The sequence below is a fragment of the Delphinus delphis genome, chromosome 9 (genome assembly GCF_949987515.2).
Source record: "Delphinus delphis chromosome 9, mDelDel1.2, whole genome shotgun sequence".
Classification (NCBI taxonomy): Eukaryota; Metazoa; Chordata; class Mammalia; order Artiodactyla; family Delphinidae; genus Delphinus; species Delphinus delphis.
Window position 1 is genome coordinate 31,675,204 of NC_082691.1, and position 24,349 is coordinate 31,699,552.

Here is a 24,349-nt window from a genome sequence, read left to right on the forward strand (position 1 = left end):
CACCTAGCTGCTGGAGGACAAGGCACAGACAGAAGAGTGCCGTGGGCCCCAGCCAACCAGCCTGTTACCCATTGCACACAAGAGCGAGCCCAGCTGAGATCCACTATGCCCAGATCAGCAGAACTGCCCAGCTAACCCCCAAACTTAAGGGCAAAAATAAATGTTTATTATCGTGTGTCACTGGGGGGTAGTGGGTGGTTGTCATGCAGCGTTATTTGTGGCAATCAATAACGGATATAGGCGTTCTGCTGGATTACATCAGATTCTTAGAAAACCTGTGAACTGTACCGCAGAGAGTTCCTTAAAGAGTCAGCTATCATGCTGCTTGCAAGACGCATCGACATTCTTTTTTTTTGGCCACGCCCCACGCCTTGCAGGTTCTTAGTTTCCCCACCAGGGATCGAACCCAGGCCACCACACTGAAAGCGCCAGCTCCTAACCACTGGGCCGCCAGGGAATTCCCTGCATCGGCGTTCTTAATCTATGACATGGGAGTCATAGCAGCTTAAAGTTGGGAAGGACTTCACAGAATGTCAAGTCCAGCTCTCAATGCTTGTGCCAGGGCACATCCCCTAAGCTAGCTTCCATCCTTGGTTTTAGGACGGAGGAAGTTTGATTGAGGAAGTCTATTGTTAAAAAGTTCCTTTTCAAACCAAGAAAAACGTACATCCTTTTGCATAATACAGCCCTTCAAAGTACTGGAATATTATTTTCAAAACCCTTAGCATCTTTGGTAAGTCCCTTCATTTTCAACATTTCAGCCGCCCTTCTCTGGACACGTTTATCAAAATGCCTTTTTAGGGCTTCCCTGGTGGCGCAGTGGATGAGAGTCCGCTTGCCGATGCAGGGGACATGGGTTCGTGCCCTGGTCCGGGAAGATCCCACATGCCGCAGATTGGCTGGGCCCGTGAGCCATGGCCGCTGAGCCTGTGCGTCCGGAGCCTGTGCTCCGCAACGGGAGAGGCCACAGCAGTGAGAGGCCCACGTACCGCAAAAAAAAAAAAAAAGCCTTTTTAAACAGTGAGTATAATATTAGGAATCTCCCAGAATAATGCCATGAGTCCATCAGGTCCATTCCTTTGGCCTCTATTCCTGAGTTAATGTAGCACACAGTGTTTTTTTCTTTTTAATAGCTCTACATAAATCACACAGATGGTTCATCTTGGTCTTGTTATCATTTAGACCTGTGGAATCTGTTTAAAATGGACTGCTCTTCAGCCAGCTCTCCCCTATTCCTTACTTGGAAGATGGATTTTCCGAATCTGCAAGTCCAAGAGTCAGCAATTTCCATCAATTGAATACCTTAACCTCAGAGTAAAGCGATATATCAGATAATTATCTCATCAAAGCACCGATGCCAATGGTGCCTGGTTTTGATCTTTTGGTTATAGTTATAAATAGCACCTGCATATCAATTCTCAGAAAGATGTTGAGTGGAAATTTTAAATCTTCTGGTGGAGTCATCCTGAGAAAACTGTCATGCATGCACAAGTCAATGTCTAAACAGGATGGAAATATTACACTAACACATATTCCCAGGCTTCGATGATGCCGCTTTAAATGTAAAACTGTATCACCACTAATCATGGTATCAAAGGGCAGCTGAGCCATCACCAAGCCTAGACACTCGGAAAAATGACACGTGTTTTTCACTACCAAACTGCATATTTTAGTATTTTAGAAATATTAGTTAAGTCCAGGTCTCTCTTCTCCTGACTGAGGTACAATTGTCGGCATTCACAGTGATGGGGCAGATACTCCAATCGAGCTTCCTTTGTCATTTCTGCATTTCCCCAGCTCTTACCTTCTAACTGCTTTTCTCTTATGAAAGAAAGCAGATTTATCCTGGAATCTTCCGGGGCTCTCAGAACTCAGTGCTCCACACTCATTCTTTGGCCGCCCTGTTTAGAATCCTTTCAAAGGAACCAGGTACTTGGCCCCGGGTTAGGCTTCTTCCCAAAACACCCAGGCCTTCTGGAAACTCCTCATTGAATCACCACCCCAGCTAGCCATGGATTCAAGAAGGTCAAATGTGTGAGTCAGCATCGGGGAGAAGGGCAGACACAGATTCCCCAAATGAAATGAGATGCTTCCAGGATAATACACGGAGATTCAGAGGCAAAATGCCATCTTCTGAATCACCAAAATCTCTTCATGAAGCTTCACAGTAAGCTTTTCTATCCAGGCATGAAATGTGCGCCTTGGTTTGATTCCTAGAGTTAACTGTAAAGACGACCCCCATACTTACAAGAGAACATCCTGAAAGTCTATGATGCCATGTGCCACCAGGTAGGCGCCAAAACGGAAACAGCCAGCGTAAGAAAAATACATCATTGCCTGGGTGATGGAAAACGTGATTCCAAAGATGTGTGCTTTCCTCAAAGAGTTTCTGAAAAGAAGACATTCTGAAACTTACTTGACTTTCAATTCTCAGTCCTTACAACGTAACCTTTCATGGGTTAGCAGTGGGGTATGAAGGTGTAGCAGACAAAAATGGGTTTCGTCTCCAAAACACTAAGTTCGGTCCTCACATCACCACTTGTGAGAATTTAGGAAAATACCTTGTCTCTGAACCTCAGTGTCTTCATCTTTAATGGAGAAGTAACCACACCTCAAAGCATTAAGGTCAAGTTAAAATAAGCCAAAGACAACAAGAAGAGTTTGTTAGGGATTAATAAATTCCTTCCCTTTCCCCCACCCATGGACATATAATACGTACGTACTCTACAGTAAACACTCGTTCAACACACGTTGACCCAAAACCACAAGCTCGAGGGACCATGAAGGGCCAACACAAAAGAACCAGGCATGTTCTTGCCCTTGGGGACCCAGGAGTCAAGTTGGATTGTTATTTATGCAATGGAAGTACCTTATGAATCATGTGTTAAAGGAAGAAAGGAGAAGCACTAAGCCTCTAGGGGAGTTAGAGAAGGCTCTGCAAAGGAGTTAACACGTGGATTCTCTGATCCACATGGAACTGGGCGATGTGGAGGCGCGAGAGGCTGGTGAGTGGGTTGCCTACTCCTGCTTTAATCAGATCAACTTCTGCTTTTATCTGTTTCATATATTGGGATTTCAAGTGAATTTTTTTCATAAAAAAAGCCTCTACTCTCATTTTGAAAACTTTGAAAACCCACTGATAAAAGAAAGGAGACTCAGAGAGGATGGCTTGCTTATGTTCACATCACTTTTTAGAGCCCTCACTGTGAGTTCATTAAAGGAAGAACAGAAGGTCTGCACGAGAGAAGGGTAAAGAGAAGAAGGAAGGGTGTACCCAGGAAGACCACCCCCTCAGGCTCCACAGATACCTCAAATTTCATGTTCCACAAAAAACTCATTCCCAGTGGGAACATATAATAGCATCGTCATGCAAATGTAGCTAGCATCAGAGTCATTCTCAACATCCTCTCTCCCTCCCCTCCCCTCAGTTATCTGCTCTTACAGGCTCTGCCTCAGAGATGTCCCTGCCTTAGGTCAGGTCTTGTGATTCCTCTCTTGGATTAATTATAATTGCTTCCCAATTGGTTCCCTTCTAGAAGTCTCTCCACTTGTTCCCTACCTTCTGGCCAAAGCAATCTTCCTGAAAACAAATCTGGTGATTGAAAAACTTCCCATACTCCCCTCCCACTCTTCAGTGGTTATTACCTGTATGGTACCTGCAAACTCAGGGCGTACATATATTCAAACTTCTCCTCCCGAGTCAAAGAAACAACAGTTCGGAAGTTTTCTATTGCTTCTGTGGCAATCTGTAACAGAGAATGTCCCGTTACTAAAGGCACCAAGGCCAACAGTGGCAATTAGTTTGAATTCCATATAAGAGATTCATAAAATTAACTTTATTAACAAGTATTATTTACATATTACATATTAAATAATATTTACTATGACTCCTGAGCGTCTTTGCTATAGAAAAGGATACCAAGTGACTTATCAAATCGAGATTTAGGTCTGGAAGGAAGATGGGCTAATTCAAACTCCCCTCTACAGAAAGAGAAACTGAAGCTTCAACAGATGAAGGCCCTTACCTAAAGCCACATGGCTTTACAGTAGCAAAATTAACCTAAGAACGCCGTATTTTATCTCCATTGCAGTGCCCTTTCTTCTATGATGGTCACATTTTAAGTTTATAATTATTATATATATAAAAGTTATTATAATGTCATTAAATTATAATATTATTAAAATACCTATAAAACATAATGTTTATATCTTTCTCTGTATAATTGTCATTTGAGACAACTAAAGAATATTTGGAAAATATTGAAAAGACAGGGAAGGTAATGAAAAGTTACATACTGGTGTATTTGACATAATAGCTTACATGTTGTTATTTTCTAAACTATACCTGTTTAACAAAATTGGGCTCAAGTTCTATGTTTGGCTCCATAGCCTTCTTTTTTACCTTAACAAATAAAGAGACGTTTCAAAGGTCATTAAACATACATTAACAACGGGATGTTTAAAGGGCCACTTACTATCCCAGCCAGCTAAGCAGTCCTTTACTGCTGAACAGAGCTTTCAATTCTTATGAAAAATAATGCTGTGATAAACATCTTCATACATAAACGTTTGTCCGTATTGAATTCTTTTCTTTTTTTTTTTTTGAATTTTTTTTTGAATTATTTTCTTAGGAGAAGTTCTTAAAAGTTAAATTACTAGGTCAAAGGGAATAAACTACTTTTTAAGGAACACAGCACATTCTATCAATTGGTTTTCCAGAAAGTTTCTATCTATATTTTAATTGAATTTAACTTCCAACAAGGCTATTTGACTAGGACAAATACATCCTTTACCACCTTTTGGAGTCTGGGTAAAAAGAGCTATGGAAAATACAAGAAACATCAGCGTACAAAAGGAGATTTCAGCCTGCATCAGCATGAGACCCTGAAATGCCCTTCTATCTTGTTCTCCTCATCTGTAAAATGAGTAGGATGGACAAGAGGGTCTCTGAAGTCCCTCTTAACTCTAATTCCAAGAGAAATAATTTTTAGAATTGTAAGTCTACATTATAAATCAGTAAGAGAAATTATCCTTGTTGTTTAACACGTTCTTCCTTTCTCTGGCCTCTACACTGGTCGGAACTGATTCTAATACAGACACATTCAATTACATGAGAGTGATTTACAGCACACACACAAAAAATCACAAACCCAAAATCTTACTTATTCATTACTGAATCCTACACAAATACCTAACTTTAAAGATAATAGTGGATATTTGATATGACATTGTTGGTTTTAAAGACTAATGCAAAAAATATTAGAAGAAAAAAATTAATACCATAATCTTCAAAACAAAAAGATATTTAAAAAATAAAGTTAAAAATATTATACTCTGACCCAGCAGGCCAAGAAGATTGTACTATGTTTACCATAAGCTACTAACAATACAGGAAAAAGTCCAGATTCAATTTATTATTGAATTTATTCAAAATATTTTATAAAATTCTTTACATATTATAAAAATAGTATATACTCTTTTTAGAAAATGCTAGAAGTATAGAAAGCAAAAAGTTAGAGGAAAAAATTGACCTCCAGTCAAACCCCCAAAGACAATCCTTGTTCAGACCCATGGTAGAAATATTTTCAATTATGAGGCTTCAAACAAAGAGGTTTTTTGCATCAGTAAGAAAATTCAACAAACTATAACAACGTCTGCTGAAAAACAGACTTTACTGTAAATTTCAGTGTAATGATTTTAAGAAATATTTTCTGCGCACATTCTTCTAAGGCAGGTCTGTTTTGTTTGTGATTGGTTTGTAAATGTCATTGCTTTTTAGAGTGAACAGCCCAATAAAAGAGAGTTTATGAGTTACAGACCTTGAAAAGTCAGTAAAACAATATAATCACTAAACAACTGTCTTTATCTTGCCACACGATGAAGCAATTAGGAAAAGGATTAATTAGTACTCTGCATTCTTGCAGCTTCATTTGCTCCAAGACTTTTATTTTTTATTTATTTTTATATATTTTTTTTTGGGGGGGGGTGGCTCCAAGACTTTTAAATAGAGACTCAGTAACCACTATCGAGAGAGAGAACTTGTAATTCAAGAACAGGAAATAGCACTGAGTTTTCCTCAGAAAACATCATGTACTAAACAATTTTTTAAGAAAGGAAAAAATACATATATATTTCTAGAAAAAACTCACACTTCTCTTCCTACCCTCAAATAAACTGATTACAGCTTTTATTTCTAAAAAGAAAAAGCATCTATTCTATAAAAATGTTCATTCGTCAATAATAATGTGACAAATCGATGGAACACAGATCACAGGCAAGGTAGAGGTTATCAGCTGGCTCTGACATCACACAATCCTGCTCTGGAATCTTGGGCCTGCTCTGTCCCTCTAAGGGCAAACCAACAGATATTATGGTCCTGGTCCCCATTTTAGTAGGGAAGACAGACCATTAATCAATAAAGAAATAGGAAAGAAATAAAGTGCTGAGAAGTATCAGGAATTAATTCAAGTGCCAGGAAACACATCTCTGAAGAGTAATAATTCTGAGATATGAAGATCAGAGGGAACCAGCTTGGAGTGTTCTAGGAACTGAAAGAAGGCCCATGAGGCCAGAGCTGGGTGGGTGAGGGAAACATTAGTGCAAGACAGGATCAGAGAAGTCATGGGGCTGAGTCATGCAGAGTTTTATAGCCCAGGATTAAAGGGCTGATTTTATTGCAAGTGTGATCAGAAGCCCCTGGAGGATAAAACTGATGACTAATAAGAACCTGCAGTATAAAAAAACAAACAAAACAAAAAAAACAACGCATACTAAACTTTCTTTGGGTTATTTGTATGGAAATATGTTAATATAAATGTTCCAGACATTACATGAAATTTCTAAAAATCTTATATGTTCTGGTATAATAAGGCATAATTCTAGTTATTACTTGAAAATGTATATCTCAGAAATAACTAAATTTCCTTGTCAATTGCATTATTATGAACTTACATCAAATCTTTAACCGTGGTCATTTTTAAGTCTTCTGTCATTTACAGACAGTTCTGGGTGTACTCTGATGCTTTTGCAAAAATGTTCCTATAAAAGGGTTTCATCTTCAAGGAATTCAAGGAAAAGACTGACAAGTACAGGTTTCTGGTTACTGACTACACTGCTGAACTGAATGAATAGGCATTTTCAGAACTCTAATGGAAAACTGATTAATTATAAAAGTGCTAACAAAAGATCAACATGAAAAAAATTAATTACACGGGACTGAGTGAACTGATGAGGATGATTATAGTTTTTGTGACTTTCTGTTTGAATAATAATAAAAAAATCCCACAAGGACTCAGAGGCAAAAAATATACAAATCAATTTTCACTGCAAAGTAAAGGAGCTGTTACAGTGGAGGATGACTGGACTGAATGTCAATATTATGACACAGTATGAGAGTGTTTCGTGTTTGGTAATTGCAATCATTGTTGCTTTTGTTGTGGTCATCCATTTACCATGCTTGGTGTCAGTTTATTTATCTCTTGTAAAAATAAAATACAGTGTGTGTGTGTGAAAAAAAAAGCCACTGCAGGAGTTAAAGGTTAGCGTGATTTTGTTTGTGTTTGTAAGAGAGGAGTGTGCCTTCTGTAAGAGGAATATAGAAAGCCGACAGATCAGTTAGGCTGCTGTGTGTGACTTCTCTGAACCTTGGGTTTTATTACCTAACAGGGATAATTCAAAAGGGTTATGGAGAGTGTCAAATGAGGTAATGCATGTAGAGCTCTTAGCAGGATGTCTGGTATACAATAAACAGGCAATAAACGGTAACCTGAGAACGGTGATCGGGTGGGAGTTGATTTTTACTATTTCATGGACCGGCTGGTACAGCAGCCACCACGTTCCCTACCTGCAGTTTCCTCTCTCATGAACCACCAATGGAGCAGGACATTCACCTCACCCCCAACCTTTACCCAGAAAACCTGCCATACTCACATGTATCTATTTCCGTCTGCACCCCTTCCCCTGTCCCCTCTGACAGAACTCCCAGATTCTTAAACCTGACGCACCACTTCGAAGGTGCCAACCTGTGGTTTGCAGTGAATTAACTTCCGATCGGTCATCTTCTTCCTACGAACCACCTAAGACCCTTCTGGGACATTCTGAACATCTCAGTAAACAATGACACTATAAAAGAGTAATGCACTTTCTTTATATACACATTTTTTCCATCTTCTCATCAGAGGAAGAGTCAACACCATAGGGGAGAAACCAACAAAGTACAGGATTAAATGAAGTGACTAGTCACAGGATGGACTCCAGACACCTGGGGGCCAGCACCCTCCTGCTGAACCTAAGAACCGGGACTCTGATGGCCTGAAGGGAAACCTCACGTGAGGTCTTTCCCTCACTGGCAATCACTGAGAAGCACTAAAGCTGGTCCAGAGGAGTTTCCTGAAGGAATCCCAAAGACACAGGGTAAAATGTCTGAGGAGATGGCAGGGAGGTGGAGGACAAAGTGTGAGTGGTAATAAAACCTCCAGGACCCCCTCCATCCTCCTATTCGTGAGCTGCCTGGTTCAGAGGCGAAGCACCTCAGACACCTGGGTCACTGGATCTGCCTGGGTCCCTGCCCTGACTCTTGGGAACCTTGAAGGGTCCACTGATAGATGTATCCCTATCCTAGATGGTAGCCCCAGTTTTGGGGGTGCTCTGACCACTCATTTCTACAATGATACAGATCACATGATATCAGATTATGTCCCGCCATCTGCAGACCTCTTCGTTTCTTAACAGAGGCACAACTTGGGAGCACGACTGTCTGGGTTTGAATCCTGGCTCCGAAACTTAAACTCACGAGCTCTAAGGCATTGGTGGCATTACCTGCCTGTGACAGCCTCACCTGGAAAAGGAGCTATAATAGAACCTATCTCACAGGGTCACCCTGAGAAGTAAAGCCATTGCCATATAAGCATTTGTTCAGAACAACTCTGCTCAATACTCTGTAATAACCTAAATGGGAAAAGAACCTGAGAAAGAAAAGATACACGTGTATGTATAACTGAATCGCTTTGCGGTACACCTGAAACTGACACAACGTTGTTAATCAACGCTACGCCACTGTAAAGTAAAAATTCTTTAAAAAATAAAGGGAGATGCAAAATGCAAATCAACAACAACAACAGACAGACAAGTATACAACACCGCCCCTCAAAAAAAAAGTATTAGGGTAAGGGTAAACAGAAATAACATGAAGGGAGGAGGTGTATGAAAGGGAAAGAATGATAATACTTTAAGCCAGATAGAATAAATACCTTTAAGACTTTCCCATTTTTTTTAATCTCCCCCCCTCATATGTAATTAAATGGGTCTCCTTTCCTCAATAAAGCAATGGATTTCTGCTTGCTCCAGAGAACGAGGGAGGGAGGAGTGTGAAGATAATCGCCTGAAACTAGAAAAGCCTGACAAAATTAGTTGTCAGTCTGTGGGTCTAAGAATTTGTTTTGCTACTTTTCTTCAGTTTTCAACCTCTGAACAAGCGTCAAATAAGACCGCTCTGAGGAATGGTTATAAAAACATTCCTGGAGCTCAGGAAGTACTTGTAACAGAACGACACTGATTAGAATATCTTACTCTACTTAGGTCAGCAATTATACTCCGTCTGACTCACCTTCCCAGCATCTTCTAGTTCTTTCTTATCTTTCAGTGCTTGTCCAGACAGCATTTTCATTTCAATAACTCCTGCTACTGCAATGATGGGTACAATTGCTAACAGTAAAAGTGTTAACTGCCAGCCATAGATTAAGGATATAACAATGCCTGTCCCAAGATTTGCTATATTCTGGGTAATTACAGCAAGCCTGGAACCTATAGCCTGCAAAACAAACAAACAAAACACTGTCAGAGAGACACTTTCATATTATCTTTAAAATCCATGCTTATATATTTTTTTAAGGATTATGATAATTCCGCTTCGTGAAAATTTCATCTCCTCGGTTATGAAATAAAAAGTAAAGGTTTACCTGTAAGTCTATTTGGTTTCTAAAATGCGGATCTCCACAACTCCAGAATAAATACTAAAAGTAGATCAATCATTCAGAGTTCAATTACATATTTCTCTCTCATCTGATTTTTTAATACCAAGAAAATTTTCATTAAACGATGACACCGTGATCCCTAATGCAAACTCTGCAAATTAGCAGGATAAAACAGTCTGACAGTTATATTCAACTGGGACTGTTGGAAATTTCCAGTGTTAGATAGATACATAACTACCCATAACTTAAGCCTAGTATTTGTCATTGAGGGTATACAAACACTGCGTTGGCTAAAAAGTTCGTTCAGCTTTAAGTAAAAATAAAAAACATTTTTCATTTTCACGAAGAACTTTATTGAACAATGTATTCACTAACTGAATGAACTTTTTGGCCAATCCAACGTCTCTTGGCCTATTTCAGATGCTTATACTGTTTAGAAAAAATACACAGAGCTGGGCTTCCCTGGTGGCGCAGTGGTTGAGAGTCCGCCTGCCCATGCAGGAGACGCGGGTTCGTGCCCCGGTCCAGGAAGATCCCACATGCCGCGGAGCGGCTGGGCCCGTGAGCCACGACCGCTGAGCCTGCGTGTCCGGAGCCTGTGCTCCACAACGGGAGAGGCCACAACGGTGAGAGGCCCGCGTACCGCAAAAAAAAAAAACAAAAAAAAACTTTCAGATCATGTCCCTCCTATATTCAAAAACCCTACAATGGTTTCTCATATAATTTCAGATATGATGCTGATCTCAACTCTTATATGACTTTCCCTTTCACTCATTTTATTCCAGCCACGCTATCCTCCTTGCTGTTTGGGGAACAGTTGTAGAAATAAATGCTCCAACCTCAGGGCCTTTGCACTTGTTGATCCTTCTGTTCAGAATGTGCCACCCTAGACATCTATAGGGCCGGCATCTTTCCCTCCTTAATGCTTCTTGAATATGTTGCCGTATCATCGAGATTGCGGCCCTCCTTCCCTGACAACCAGCAAGCCCCTACAACCATATCCTGCTGCCATTTTCTTCCACAGCTCTTATGACAATCTGACATCCCATAAGGGCTCAGGAAGGCCATGGCTGTTGTCTCTTTTAGGAAGTTCCCAGTTATTTCAGGCAGTGTACGTTCTGTTCTGTTAGATTCTGCACAGCTTGAGCTAAACCTCAATTTCTGTTGATTTGTTTGCTTTAAGTATTAAAGCAACAATGCTCAAGGTTTATATTGAGATTTTATAACTGTATCTGCTTCCACATTCATAACCTAATTTATTTTTACAGAAGCCCCATATATTAGTTATAAGAAATGTAATCATAGTACTCTTACAGAAAGATTAAAAGCTAAAGATTGCTAAGGTTCAAGGGAGGGAAAGACATGGCAGAGATCACATGCTTTTTTCCCCCCAAATTCCACATCATCCTGTAGATTTTTGTCATAAACAGTTGTAGTTAAAGGAGAAGTTGTCACTTTATCCACAAATCAAAATCTGCTGGTTCAATAGTTTCTAGTTATATCCCTTAAAGAGATTCACATAGTAGCAGACTTTAAGTTTTATAGTCTGAGCAAGTTGTTCCTTCTACCCTTGTTTCAATTTTTTCATGCTCTTTGCATTTCTTTCAATCTTTTTTTTTTTCACATCTTTACTGGAGTATAAATGCTTTACAATGTTGTGTTAGTTCCTGCTGTACAACAAAGTGAATCGGCTATACGTATACATATATCCCCATATCCCCTCCCTCTTGCGTCTTCCTCCCACCCTCCCTATCCCACCCCTCTAGGTGGTCACAAAGCACCGAGCTGATCTCCCTGTGCTATGCGGCTGCTTCCCACTAGCTATCTGTTTTACATTTGGTAGTGTATATATGTCCATGCCACTCTCTCACTTCGTCCCGGCTTACCGTTCCCCCTCCCCAACCCCCAGGCCCTCAAGTCCGTTCTCTACGTCTGCGTCTTTATGCCTCTACCCTGCCACTAGGTTCATCAGTACCGCTTTTTAAAATTTCACATATATGCATTAGCATATGGTATTTGATTTTCTCTTTCTGACTTATTTCAAATCTGTATGGCAGACTCTAGGTCCATCCATCTCACTACAAATAACTCAATTTTGTTCCTTTTAATGGCTGAGTAATATTCCATTGTATATATGTGCCACATCTGCTTTATCCATTCATCTGTTCTTTCAGCGTTTTTAAGATTTTCTTTGCTCCCCTCTGAACTTTAGTGCCCCTTAACTTTCTTACAGCAACTACACACATTCTTTTTTTCAGTAGCTATTATAATTTTCTGGGGATTAGCAAAGCATTAACACAGACTGAACCTTCATGATATGATGATAAATACTTCCCTTTCTAAATAATTATCCTTCCACATGTATTTTGTTAATAGCACGAATAAGATGGCAAATAACAAAACAAAGCTTATAAGCTATCTATATACTATATAGTACATGATATTTAAATAGTTAACATTTTTTGCCATAAGGCACTTGATATATTGCATAGGTTAAAGTTTGAACATTTTCTTAATGATGAGAATTAACTGTAGGGAGAAAATTAGTTTCACGCTGAAATTCAAAATGGCCCATTAGGATAATCACAGCAGAAAGGAGGCAGTCAGTACCCCTTGAACTTGAGCAGCATCATTGGCCAGCCTGGTCGTCAAGGCTCCCGTGGTGTTTTTAGGGTCGTCAAACCAGCTCACATCCTGTGATACAGAAAATGATTTCATTATCTTAAAGCCCGATGTTTGAGACCCTCAGCTCAGAAGGCAGTGACAGGGTCAGGTTTATTTATCACTTATCCTCCTACATTAAGCAGTCAGGATTTGATACTGAATAGACAAGAAAGGGACTTAAGAGACAAAGTCATAAATAGACCATTTCATTTGTCAAAGCAACTTTTTGAGTGCCTACTTTGTTCCAAACATAATTTTTAAGTGTTGGATCTATTCAACAGTGAACAAAAAAGACAAAGTCGCTGATTTCATGAAGCCCAGATTCTAGTGATGGAAACCACAGACAAAAATATACCATGCCAGGTGATAATAAATGATAGGAAGAAAAATAGACTGGGGTAGGAAGGAAAAAAAAGTGAGGAAAGGCACTATTTTATAGATTGGGAAGGGGAGAGAGAAGTCCTCTCTCAGGTGACGTTTGAGCAGAGACTTGAATGAAGAGAAGGATGAGAATATCTGAGACAAGGAAGAAAGAGCATGTGCAAAGGCCCCGAGGAAAAGGCATATTTGATCTGTTCACATACAAGCAAGAAAGCTGTAAGGGCTGCCACCAGTCTTTTTTTTTTTTTTTTTTTTTTTTTGCGGTACGCGGGCCTCTCACTGCTGTGGCCTCTCCCGTTGCGGAGCACAGGCTCCGGACGCGCAGGCTCAGCGGCCATGGCTCACGGGCCCAGCCGCTCCACGGCATGTGGGATCTTCCCGGACCGGGGCACAAACCCATGTCCCCTGCATCGGCAGGCGGACTCTCAACCACTGCGCCACCAGGGAAGCCCTGCCACCAGTCTTAAAAGCACCTCTGTGGGAATGTGTAAAGCCAGCTCTTCCTCTGGACAGACTTCTGTCCTCACTGGGCCCTCCCACTCCTCTCATACCTGCATGCAATGAACCAATGGGTATAGAGTAGACTGTGTATGGGAGAGGGGGTGAAACTACAGGAGATGAGGTCTGAGAGGCAGTGGGGACCACACTGTGTGTGACCTTATAGGTAACTGTAAAGATTCCAGATTTGGGGACTTCCCTAGCAGTCCAGTGGTTAGGACTCCACACTTTCACTGCTAAGGGCCCGGATTCAATCCCTGGTCAGGGAACTAAGATCCCATAAGCTGCACGGCACGGACAGTAAAAAAGAAAATAAAGAGTCCAGGGACTTCCCTGTTGGTCCAGTGGTTAAGCATCGGTCTTGCAATGCAGGGGAGGCCAGTTCGATCCCTGGTCAGGGAACTGAGATCCCACATGCTGCAGGACAACTAAGCCCGTGCCTCAACTAATGGGCCTGGGTACTCTAGAGCCCGTGCACCGCAACTAATACCTGATACAGCAAATAAATAAATAAACATTAAAAAGAAAAAGAGTCCAGATTTTACCCTGACCAATATGGGTAGCTTTCAGCAGGTATGGGGCAGAGGGATGTGATTTGACTTTTTATCTTAGAAGAATGATTCTGGCTCTCGGGCGATGAACCCACTGGATTGGGATAAGGATGGAGGCAGCGGGACCAGTTAGGAGACTGTTGTCATATTAAACAAACTAGAGTCGAGGACGACTCCAAAGTCATTAGCCTGCACAACGGGTAGAATGGAGGTGCCGTTTACTGATATGCGGGAGGACCAGGAAAGGAGCAAGCCTTGTGGGGAGGGGAGAGTCAGAAGTTCAATTCTGGAAATATTAGGTATGGAATGCTTAATAGACATTCACACAGAGAAGTCGAATCAACAGATAACTGTGGTTCAGGGCAGAATAAACCAATTGGGTTTAAAAAAAAAATCGACAAAAGAAATCTAGATTAAAATTTAGCATTCAGGGCTTCCCTGGTGGCGCAGTGGTTGAGAGTCTGCCTGCCCATGCAGGGGACATGGGTTCGTGCCCCGGTCCGGGAAGATCCCACATGCCGTGGAGCGGCTGGGCCTGTGAGCCATGGCCGCTGGGCCTGCACGTCGGAGCCTGTGCTCCGCACCAGGAGAGGCCACAACAGTGAGAGGCCCACGTACCGCAAAAAATAAATTAATTAATTAATTAATTAAAAAAATTTAGCATTCAACATAAAATAGGATTTTCTTTGGAAAACCACTTATACTTTTCAATACAAAAATACTAGAAAGACTGAGTTTGAAGTACCAGTTTATGTCTGTTACAAGAATAACTATGGTCCTAAGAAGTTACCTCGACGGGTGATTTGCAGTTAAAGCAGTACCTATCATTTTCCCCAAAAATACTGAAGGAAATAACCACGGATATAGTATGTATCCGTTTGCTTTTAAAAATTGTTCAGTGCTTAAGTGCCTCCCCCACTGAAATGTAACTTCCGTGTACTAGGGACCATTCTGATGTGAAGGCCTTACAATACCTAGTATTATGCCTTGTCAGCAGAAGGCCCTTAATGCATGATGGCTGGACTTAATAATGTATGGAGAGGGCATTACACAAATCATCAGCTCAGCTTCCAAAGAATAATGGACCTAGGAGTTGGCCTGGGGGCTGTAGGGGCAATGGGGCATTTAGCCCTGGACCAAAGCCTTGAGTCTAAATCGAGTGTCACTTATACATATGGTTTGACCGAAAATCCTAACACAGGGTCCTCGACCAAACAGTGCTCTTTCACTCACTGGATTCAGTCCTGGCTCTGTCAGTCACAAGCTAGCAATCCCCATAAGTATGTCTTCTTTTTAAGTGGCAGGGGTAGGAGTAGGAAAGGACTGAAGAACGAAAGACAGCTGGGAAAATGTGAATGTCATCTAGAAATCAACACAGCCAAGTGGTGTTCCTCAGCCACGGTTCAAGTACGCCCAGCATATCCGGGGCATCCAGATGGAGCATCATAGTATTAGTGAGTTTAAAATGGAAAGTTACAAAGTCACAGACAAAATCTGCATGATTGTTAAAGAAACTTTCCCCTTTGAACTGGGCTGCTCTGGGTTGCATGTCCAGAATCCCCTTCCCCCTTTCCCCAGAAAAACATTCACATCTGTCTGTCCTTAGGGTTCTGAAGGTGTTAAGTGTGAGAGACATTCCATTAAATCATTATCAGCTAGCAACACTGCAGCTGGAATTCATCTACCAGTCTAGCCCCAGCGAAGAAACTGAGCAGCAGGGAATGGGCCATGGGGATGACTTCTGATCTGTGGAAAGAAAGGGTACAGGAGGCATTTCCTGGTGGGAAGAAACACAAGTATCCTGGGTTTCCCAGGGGAAAGACGGAAAGAAAGAGAGGAAAGGGATGAGAAGCATGGAAGATCGCTTCCACCTACTCTGCCTACAGCTGCCGAGACAGAGGCTGGAGGTGAATCTGCCCTGGGGACTCCCATTTGTCTCGCGGGCACCCCCGTCCTTGCGCCCACCCAGAGGAGACCTCCCAGGGCAGGGCTCTGAGCCTGACCCAGTGGGCGGTTCAGCAGCATCTCTGATATGCGATTGAGGGAAGATCAATACAGGAGCTCTGAGTAACCGGACGGCGCCCCACTGCTTGGACGGCGCCCCACTGCTTCCCCGCAACACGGCACAGCGGGGCGTTTTGCATATCCCAGGCACAGCCCTCAACAGACATACCTGTCTCAGCATGGATCTGAAAACCATGTATCGGAGCCGCTTGGTGAGGATCTCTCCGGCCTTGCCAAACGTGTAGCCCTGTGAAGAGTAACATGCCCCGAGGGAAAAGACTTGTCAGAGACCCAGCCGCTGATGACACAGCAGGAGGGGGACTAGGTGTCACTGCTAAAGCAGGACACCAGACAAAGTCAGAAAGCCCGATTTCAAGGCGTGGCTCTCTTTCGGTGACAGTGTACTACGGCGGGTAGCCACACTGCGGGCAGAGCCGGGATCGACACTGCCGCTCCCCAGGTGGGCCCGTCGGGGATTTATTAGGACGTGGTTTCTCTGTCCCCCGTTCCCCCTCCCGCTTATTTCTCCCCGTGAAACAGGGTCTGTCACTCAGGAAGCTGGGGAGTTGTTCCCAAGGCAGAAGGCACTCTAAACCGGGGGTTTATATTATGTATCATCCAAACCAGAACATTTTTGAGCGTGAGAAGGGGGGATGTATCATAAGTACACCAGGACCCGAGGTGCAACCTGGGAAAACAAGAATATACCGCCACCCCGGCCATAAAAGATACAGACAACAAAGATATCAAATTCTTAGTTTCCAAGTTAAAAAAAAAAAGCCAAAGTCTAGCAGCAAAATAGTTGGAAAGACTTACGGAGAGAGAATTTTCTGCACTGCCCTTCCCCTTTCCCCAAGGATATAATCTGTGTCTGGGAGGAAAGAAGAGAGTTTGGGGAAAGAAGAAAGTAAGATGTGATTGTATGGCCATGCTGGGCCCTGTCTGGGGAGGAACGAGGACAGACCCTCATCCCAGTGAGTTTGGCGATACAGGACCAGAAGGAAGCATTGCTCCCCTTTCTACCTGGAGCGCTGGGGAGTGGCAGTTTACGGATGAGGCTTGCCACACAATGGCCTGCAGAAAGCTGAGCGGAAATGGCTGGATGATGTATCAGAAGAGGAGAAGCCCTAATAACAGCCTAGTGTGTTGGACGTTACGGAGAGCAAGGGAAGAAACACGTGCAAAGAACACTCTTCCACGTGCTCCTGACCAAGGAAGACAGGTTGGACCATGTAACGGAGGGCCACCAGCCCCTCGGGTCACCAACGTGAGGCAGGGGGGCAGGGGAGGTGCACAGATCACCACCCTCTGCCCAGTGCTGTAATGCTGCCTAACCCTTCTGCGAAAATAGACACCAATCCAGGGAGAAGGGGGAGAGGGAGAAACCCTGGATTAACTGAGTTGAGGCCTGAAGTTATCAAAATGATTAACTTTACTTGGAAATGACCAGATGAAGGTTTCTGCTATCAGACTGAATGAAATCTGAACTATCTTGCCCACTACAGGAATGTTACTGTTGCTATCTTGTTGAGAACTTTCATTAAGTACTTCACAAACATTGTAAGTCCTCAGGACAAACCTATAACCACCACTTTACAGAAGAAATGGAGGTTTAGAGAGGCTGGTAAATTGCCGGAGGCTACAGTTCTAAGGTGGCAGAGTTGGAATCTGAATCTTCGTCTAAAAGAATCTTAACCAGAATGAGAACCCAGAGCCTGGGATTTAACCCCACAGTCAGCTCCTTCCTTGTATTTCTAAATGAGGAGTTGGCATTCTAACATCACCATTAGGCACTGTGCCACCTCTGCACTTCTGAGGTCCTGGGATTCAGAGCCTTTGTTTTCACCTTGGTTTGCCAAGCAAACCAGGCTCCAGTTTCTCTGAGCATCATTATGTTACAAAGGTACCACTTTAACTGCCTTTGCTTCACCAATTCATATCTCCAGCTCAAAGCCTACCTCCCTCCAAATTTCTTAACCAACTGCACCCTCAGCAATCTCTACCTTCTCCCAACGCCTATGGCATTAATAGTTGGTAAGGCAATCTCACATACAATTAGAGTATCACATTTATTCTAGTATGATCAAATTCCCCAAAGAGACTTCAAGTACTCAGTAACAAGAGTCCAGAGCTTTGGACCACCTATCATGTCCAGAAAAGTGTTCTGTCTGTTCAAAATATGAATACATGCTTACACCATGTAAAATAAAGAGACCTATTGAGAGTTCTATCTTAAAAAATTACATGTGACTAATCATTCATTCATTTAATAAGGGATTGTGTTTACAACGGCCTCACACAGACCTAGGAACTTAGTCTTATCATCTCTTTTAATCATCAAGCATCAGCTACCATTATCCCCATTTTACAGATGAGGAAACTGAGGCTTACACAGTTTAAGTTACTTCCTTGCCCAAGGACACAAAATTAGCAACTGGAGTAACTCATACTCGACCCTAGCCTAACACCAAAGCCCACACTGTCTTACCATGCTGAGCTTTTTAGAGCACTTAATTCCTTGCAATTTCATCTCAGTCAAATGATTTGCAACTTGTAAAATCTGAGTCTTTACAAATGTTTCCTACAGTTTTTGTTTGAAGACTGACATTTTTCCATCATTAAAAGTGTTCCTTCTCCTTTAGCAAAAGATAAATGATAAACTCTTCAAACATTTTTAAAATCAGTGTAACTGGCTTATGGGGTTCTGGGTTTTGTTGTTGCTTTTAGAACACTGGAAGACATTTCTCTAAGTATTTAAACTGACTGGCAGTACTTATATCCAAACATATGTCCAAGGCTCCCCTAAATCCCATTTTTTAGAGCCTAGTGTCAGCAACAAATTGGTACTTGCCATCTTCCTCTACAAGGATTAAATCATGTGCTGCTGCAGCTGCTGACTTTCAACACCCCCTGAAAGGAGTTCAGGGTGGAGAGCAGAAAGGAGGCACTCTGTGTTCTGGTAAAAACTGGCAGAACAGGTCTTCAGATAGATATTTTCAGGAGCCAATTTTATGAGCCCAATTCCTGTATCTCCTCCTATCTAGAAAAGCACTAAAATCCTTCATGGTGACAACTGCTCCTCGTGACTAACAGAAACCTGCAAAAAATATGTGCTTGATTGCAATGTACTCCCCCTTCACCAAAATCATATATATATACTGACCTTCCCCTCTCCCTCCTAGGAGCAGTTTCTCCAAGCTATCTGAGATGCTGTCTCCCTGGCTGCAGTCCTCATCTTGCCCCAAATAAAACTTAACACATGGGACTTCCGTGGTGGTGCAGTGGTTAAGAATCTGCCTGCCAATGCAGGGGACACGGGTTCGAGCCCTGGTCCGGGAAGATACCACGGAGCAACTAAGCCTGTGTGCCACAACTACTGAGCCTGCACTCTAGAGCCCGCGAGCCACAACTACTGAAGCCCGCACACCTAGAGCCCGTGCTCCACAACAAGAGAAGCCACCACAATGAGAAGCCCTCGCACCACAACGACGAGTAGCCCCCGCTCGACGCAACTAGAGAAAGCCCGCGCGCAGCAACAATGACCCAACGCAGCCAAAAAAACTTAACTCGCGACTCTCACACTGTGCATTTTTTTAAGTCAACATTAGCTTTCATTTCCAGTCACCAGCTTAGATCAAATACTCTCTGCTCCCTCTGACTTCATTAACATTTCCAGTTGGGGGAGGAGAAGGTGGGAAGGAAGTAAGCAAGGGAGCCAGAGGAAGCAAAACATCTTTGTTTTAAAAATGTCAAAGCAAGTGGCTGCTAACAGCCCAGCAACTAGAGGAGCAATCTGCTAAAAGGCAAGTTATTACACAGATGTTTAATAAATTCCCCCAGTTGAACAATGGTACATTTCTCAAAGTGAAAATGTAGACACTTACCTGAAGGAAAAACGTAATAAAAGAAATAATTCCAAGGATTAGAAACAAGAGTGAAAACAAGTTACTATTCTGTCGTTTGGTTTCAGGATCGTCATCTCTGGTAAAAACCTGTCAAGAAAATATTTAAAGGGTTTTCAGTACCACTGAAGAAATCATTCAAAGTCTGACCCATTTTGCATCTAGCAGAGTATTCGGGGTCAAGGGAGCCTTAGTATGTGGAGGTCAGGCTGGCTTCCCTAAAGGGGGACATATTCTGCCTTCCCTGGGGACCAAGAGTGGGCCTGTCATTCATCAGTCTATCCAGCTCTTTTTCTGCTCATACTACTTCTTGGAGTAAGAGTGCCACAAGGGGGCGCCACACCCACCACAGCAGAATTGGGAACAAATACTCTCTGCTTCCTTTGACGGGAAACTACACTGTGTGTCGATCTATTGTTTTACCAGTTGGACATTTCGAACTGTCCCAAGGTGTCTGGAGACACATCTGCTGATGTGGTTTCGGTGAACCCAGGAAAGGTGCTCATTCATTCAGCCCAGGCCTCTCCAAAGAAAGGCGGTTCCTTGAGCCAGCCTCTGTAGGATGGCCAGTTAGATAGCCAGTGGGCAACTGCAGCCAGCTGACCTAGAACCACATGTGGAGACCTGGGTTAGAAGAGCTTACAGGATGCCCTGGGCTTCAAGTACAGAAAATAACCATGCCACAGGGAAAGAAAATCACCTCCCTTCACAGTGGGCCAAAATCAGTCTTGTGAGAGCCATATTCCTAAGCCAACCCAGACAGCTTTATCCCTTATAAAGGAAAAAAAAAAAAAGCTTTTTGGAAGAAGTTAAATTAATTTTTCTTGATTAGTCATTCCAACAAAAATAAAACCTGGGCTCCCCTGGTGGCGCAGTAGTTGAGAGTCCACCTGCCGATGCAGGGGACGCGAGTTCGTGCCCCGGTCCAGGAAGATCCCACAGGCCGCGGAGCAGCTGGGCCCGTGAGCCATGGACGCTGAGCCTGCGCGTCCGGAGCCTGTGCTCCGCAACGGGAGAGGCCACAACAGTGAGAGGCCCGCAGAGCACAAAAGAAAAAAAAAAAAAAAAAAAGACCTAACAATCAGTGAGCTCTTACTCTGTGCCAGGCGTTATTCTAAACAAACTCATGTATACTATCCTTTACCCTCACAACCACCTCCTGAGGTTTGTTATCATCACCATTTTACATAGACGGAAACTGAAGCACAGAGAAGTTAATTAACTTGTTCAAGGTAACACAGCCACCAAGTGATGACCCAAGGCTATACCCCCAAGCAATCTAACTCAGAGCCCACAATCCTAAATTCTGTGTTACAAACCTTCAATGAGGCAGAGAGCTTGTTCCCTACCCAATATCTAGGAGTTAATATGTCTGCCTTGGACCACCTGTTTCCAGGTCTGTTGCTACACGAGGAATGAGGAAAACCTAAAATTTGTAAGTTTTTGTTATACACAGCCAAACCTATTCCTAACTAATCCAATTCCTTTTCTTTCCCTGATGATGCCACTGTCTACCTCTGTGCCTGCAAGACAAATGTTAGAACAGGGACTGGCCCCAGCCAATCTATGGTGGCTATGGAACACAACCATGTTTCTTTGCTTCTGAATGGTTACTTGTGCACTACAATGACAAGGTTGAGCATTTGCAACGCAGACCATCTGGCCTGCACAGCCTAAAATATCTACTCTCTTAGCGTTTACAGACAAAGTTTGCTAACCCCTGGCCTAGAACATATGCTCCATGGAATCAGACACTTCCTCCCTTTCCTGGTACTTTTTCAGCACGCAGAACAGTACATGGCACAAAGCAGACAATGAAGATATTCCTTGAAGGACTACATCAAACATGTGAACGCCAACCGGAAATAAGTTAGCCAGGCATAGGTGGACCGGCATATTTATGTATCTTTTAATATAATCAAAAGTTAGCGTTTGGTCTATATTTTGTGTAGTGATCCATCTCTTTCTCTACAATGTTTCTAGCAGTTATGGCAAAGGTGTCCTCAGCTTGTCTGAACATCTGTCATTAACAGAGGGCACTCCTGCCTGGATTGTAACTTCTTTGTTGAAAATGCCGAGATGAAAAGCAGGTGCAACCGGCATCTGTCAGCCTGCATCTTTTGGAAGCCGTCCCATTTGTTTCCTCTTAACACGTGGCATGGACATCTCACAGAGGCCCAGCGCTCAGCCTGCTTACGTCCTGACAAGCACATGAGTCAGAGAGCAGCTCTGTCTTGAGCCAGTGTGATGAACATACGAGGAAGTCTCTTCGCACCCTGGCGATAGGACAGTTCCATTGGACTCAGAGTCCAATGACGGCAGGTAGGGGACAGTCACCTAGTCAGTTTCGTGGACTATTTTTCAGGGATCTCATTCCCAGGGCCCTAGGATAGAAAGCAAATGCCACGACCAAGGAAGCTTTGAAAAATTAGTTTTCCTATCACAAACAAGACTTCTATTCCTACATCTACAAGCTGGTTAGTGTCATATGAAGGTGAGCTGCATGTTTTTGTGGTTTCTGTATAAAGTTACAAACACAAACAGTTCATTCTTTAGTCAGGACTCACAAGTATATCTCCAAAATGGACATAAACACTTACCCCTATAATCCTTGAAAATATTACTGAAAATGCTGGTTGCAGACCTCCATTTACAATGGCACAAAATATACCAACCACAAAATAAGGCCATTCAGTTATATTCAGCTTCAGAATCCTCCAAAAAGAAACTGGAGGTACATTTTCATCCTGGAGAACACAAAATAATACAACAAACTCGTCAGGAAAAGAACTGATACTTAACTGATTTAATTGATGTACAGTTCTTCTGTATGCAGAAAAATTTTTAAATGAATATATCTTTTTCTTACTTCCTTATCAACTGATGGCTATTTACCTTAAAAAAAAAAGTGCTGACAGATTCTGTTATATCGTTCCTTTATTTCTTAAAAATAAATGATTCCATAAACATTTAAGTCTGACCTGACAGTTGGAACGTGACAAGTATATTTATAAGTAAGGATGAAAGAACAAAAATGTTTGTGTTTGAAGACCCACTGTAATCTATCTCTTTACATTATAAATTCTAATTCTAAAATTCTTGTCCTATAAATTCCAACTTGAGTCTAAAATGTTGAGATTTGGATTTGTGGAACAGGCTAGGGGATAGGACAGGAGGATTCTGGATAACCATTTCTTGTTCCCACTCGTATCCCAGCCTTAGCCCACTGGTGAAGACATAAGTCCACAGCCTCCTCCGTACCGAAGTCTCTTCTGTACTAAGCTTTCTGTTTTGGCTTTGTGGTCCATGGATACTCTTGCGAGTTGATTTTCTTCTTATTAGACTGGATCCTAAATCTTTGGGGGACATGTCCAAGGCATCAATTTCACTTTCGGATCCACCAGCTGCATTTTCTAATTCAATTTCATTTCCTTTTGTCTAAAATAAATAAGAAATATGCATAAGCTGGTTAGGCTCAGTTAACCAACAAAAACTAATCGCTTAACAGCAAATATCAAGGAAATGGCAATTTAAGTCTGTATAGGAAAAGGATAAAATTAAACTGCTATTTTCTGGTGTGATTATATCTGAAAATTAAAACCACTAAATGAGTATTCTCAGAAAATATGCTGAAACAACATGGCATCCGTTCCATGTATCTAGTCATATACTTTTTGTGGGTGTTTTTGGCTCAATCATATTTGCTTTGGACCCGTGTTATCAACAGAAATACGGTGCAAACCATATTGTGAGCCACAATTTTTTTCAGTAGCCATGGTAAAAAATGTAAGAGAGGTAAAATCAATTTTTTTTTTTTTGCAGTACGTGGGCCTCTGACTGCTGTGGCCTCTCCTGTTGCAGAGCATAGGCTCCGGATGCGCAGGCTCAGCAGCCATGGCTCACGGGCCCAGCCGCTCCGCGGCATGTGGGATCTTCCCGGACCGGGGCACGAACCCGTGTCCCCTGCATCGGCAGGCGGACTCTCAACCACTGTGCCACCAGGGAAACCCTAAAATCAATTTTAATTGTATATTTTATCTAACCTAATGTATCCAAGGTATTAGATCAACATGTAATCAGTGTAAAGACTTTTTGAGATATCCTGCTTTTTTTTTGGTAGACTAAGTCTAAGTCTTTGGACTCTGGTATGCATTTTCAGCCTACAAACACTTCAATTCAGATTAACCACCGCTGAAGTGCTCAATAACCACATGTGGCTAGTGGCTACTTGAGTGGATAGCTCACCTTTAAGCCTTTTTTAACTTTACTTTTCTCTAATTATCCTTCTTTATTTTCCCTCCTTTCCAGACAAAGAAAAAACCTCTAAAAAACATTGGTCGGATCCTGAATCCCACCCAAGTATTTTCTCCCTCTTCTC

General features: G+C 42.3%; 1 protein-coding gene across 2 annotated transcripts in view; it reads right to left on the reverse strand.

Moving 5' to 3' along the window:
* LOC132430971 (ATP-dependent translocase ABCB1) overlaps positions 1–24,349 on the reverse strand; it is a 102,346-nt gene that overhangs the window by 14,097 nt on the left and 63,900 nt on the right. Inside the window, exons 16-23 of one of the 2 annotated variants that reach the window (XM_060020362.1) lie at positions 23,233–23,409; positions 22,572–22,718; positions 19,954–20,061; positions 16,239–16,316; positions 12,582–12,665; positions 9,605–9,808; positions 3,646–3,746; positions 2,249–2,389 (exon numbers count right to left, since the gene is read on the reverse strand). In XM_060020362.1, coding sequence (XP_059876345.1) covers positions 2,249–2,389; positions 3,646–3,746; positions 9,605–9,808; positions 12,582–12,665; positions 16,239–16,316; positions 19,954–20,061; positions 22,572–22,718; positions 23,233–23,409 — 1,040 coding nt within the window. Of the gene's footprint in view, positions 1–2,248; positions 2,390–3,645; positions 3,747–9,604; positions 9,809–12,581; positions 12,666–16,238; positions 16,317–19,953; positions 20,062–20,125; positions 20,576–22,571; positions 22,719–23,232; positions 23,410–24,349 lie in introns of those variants that run through there. The other variant, XM_060020363.1, reaches the window with a different exon arrangement.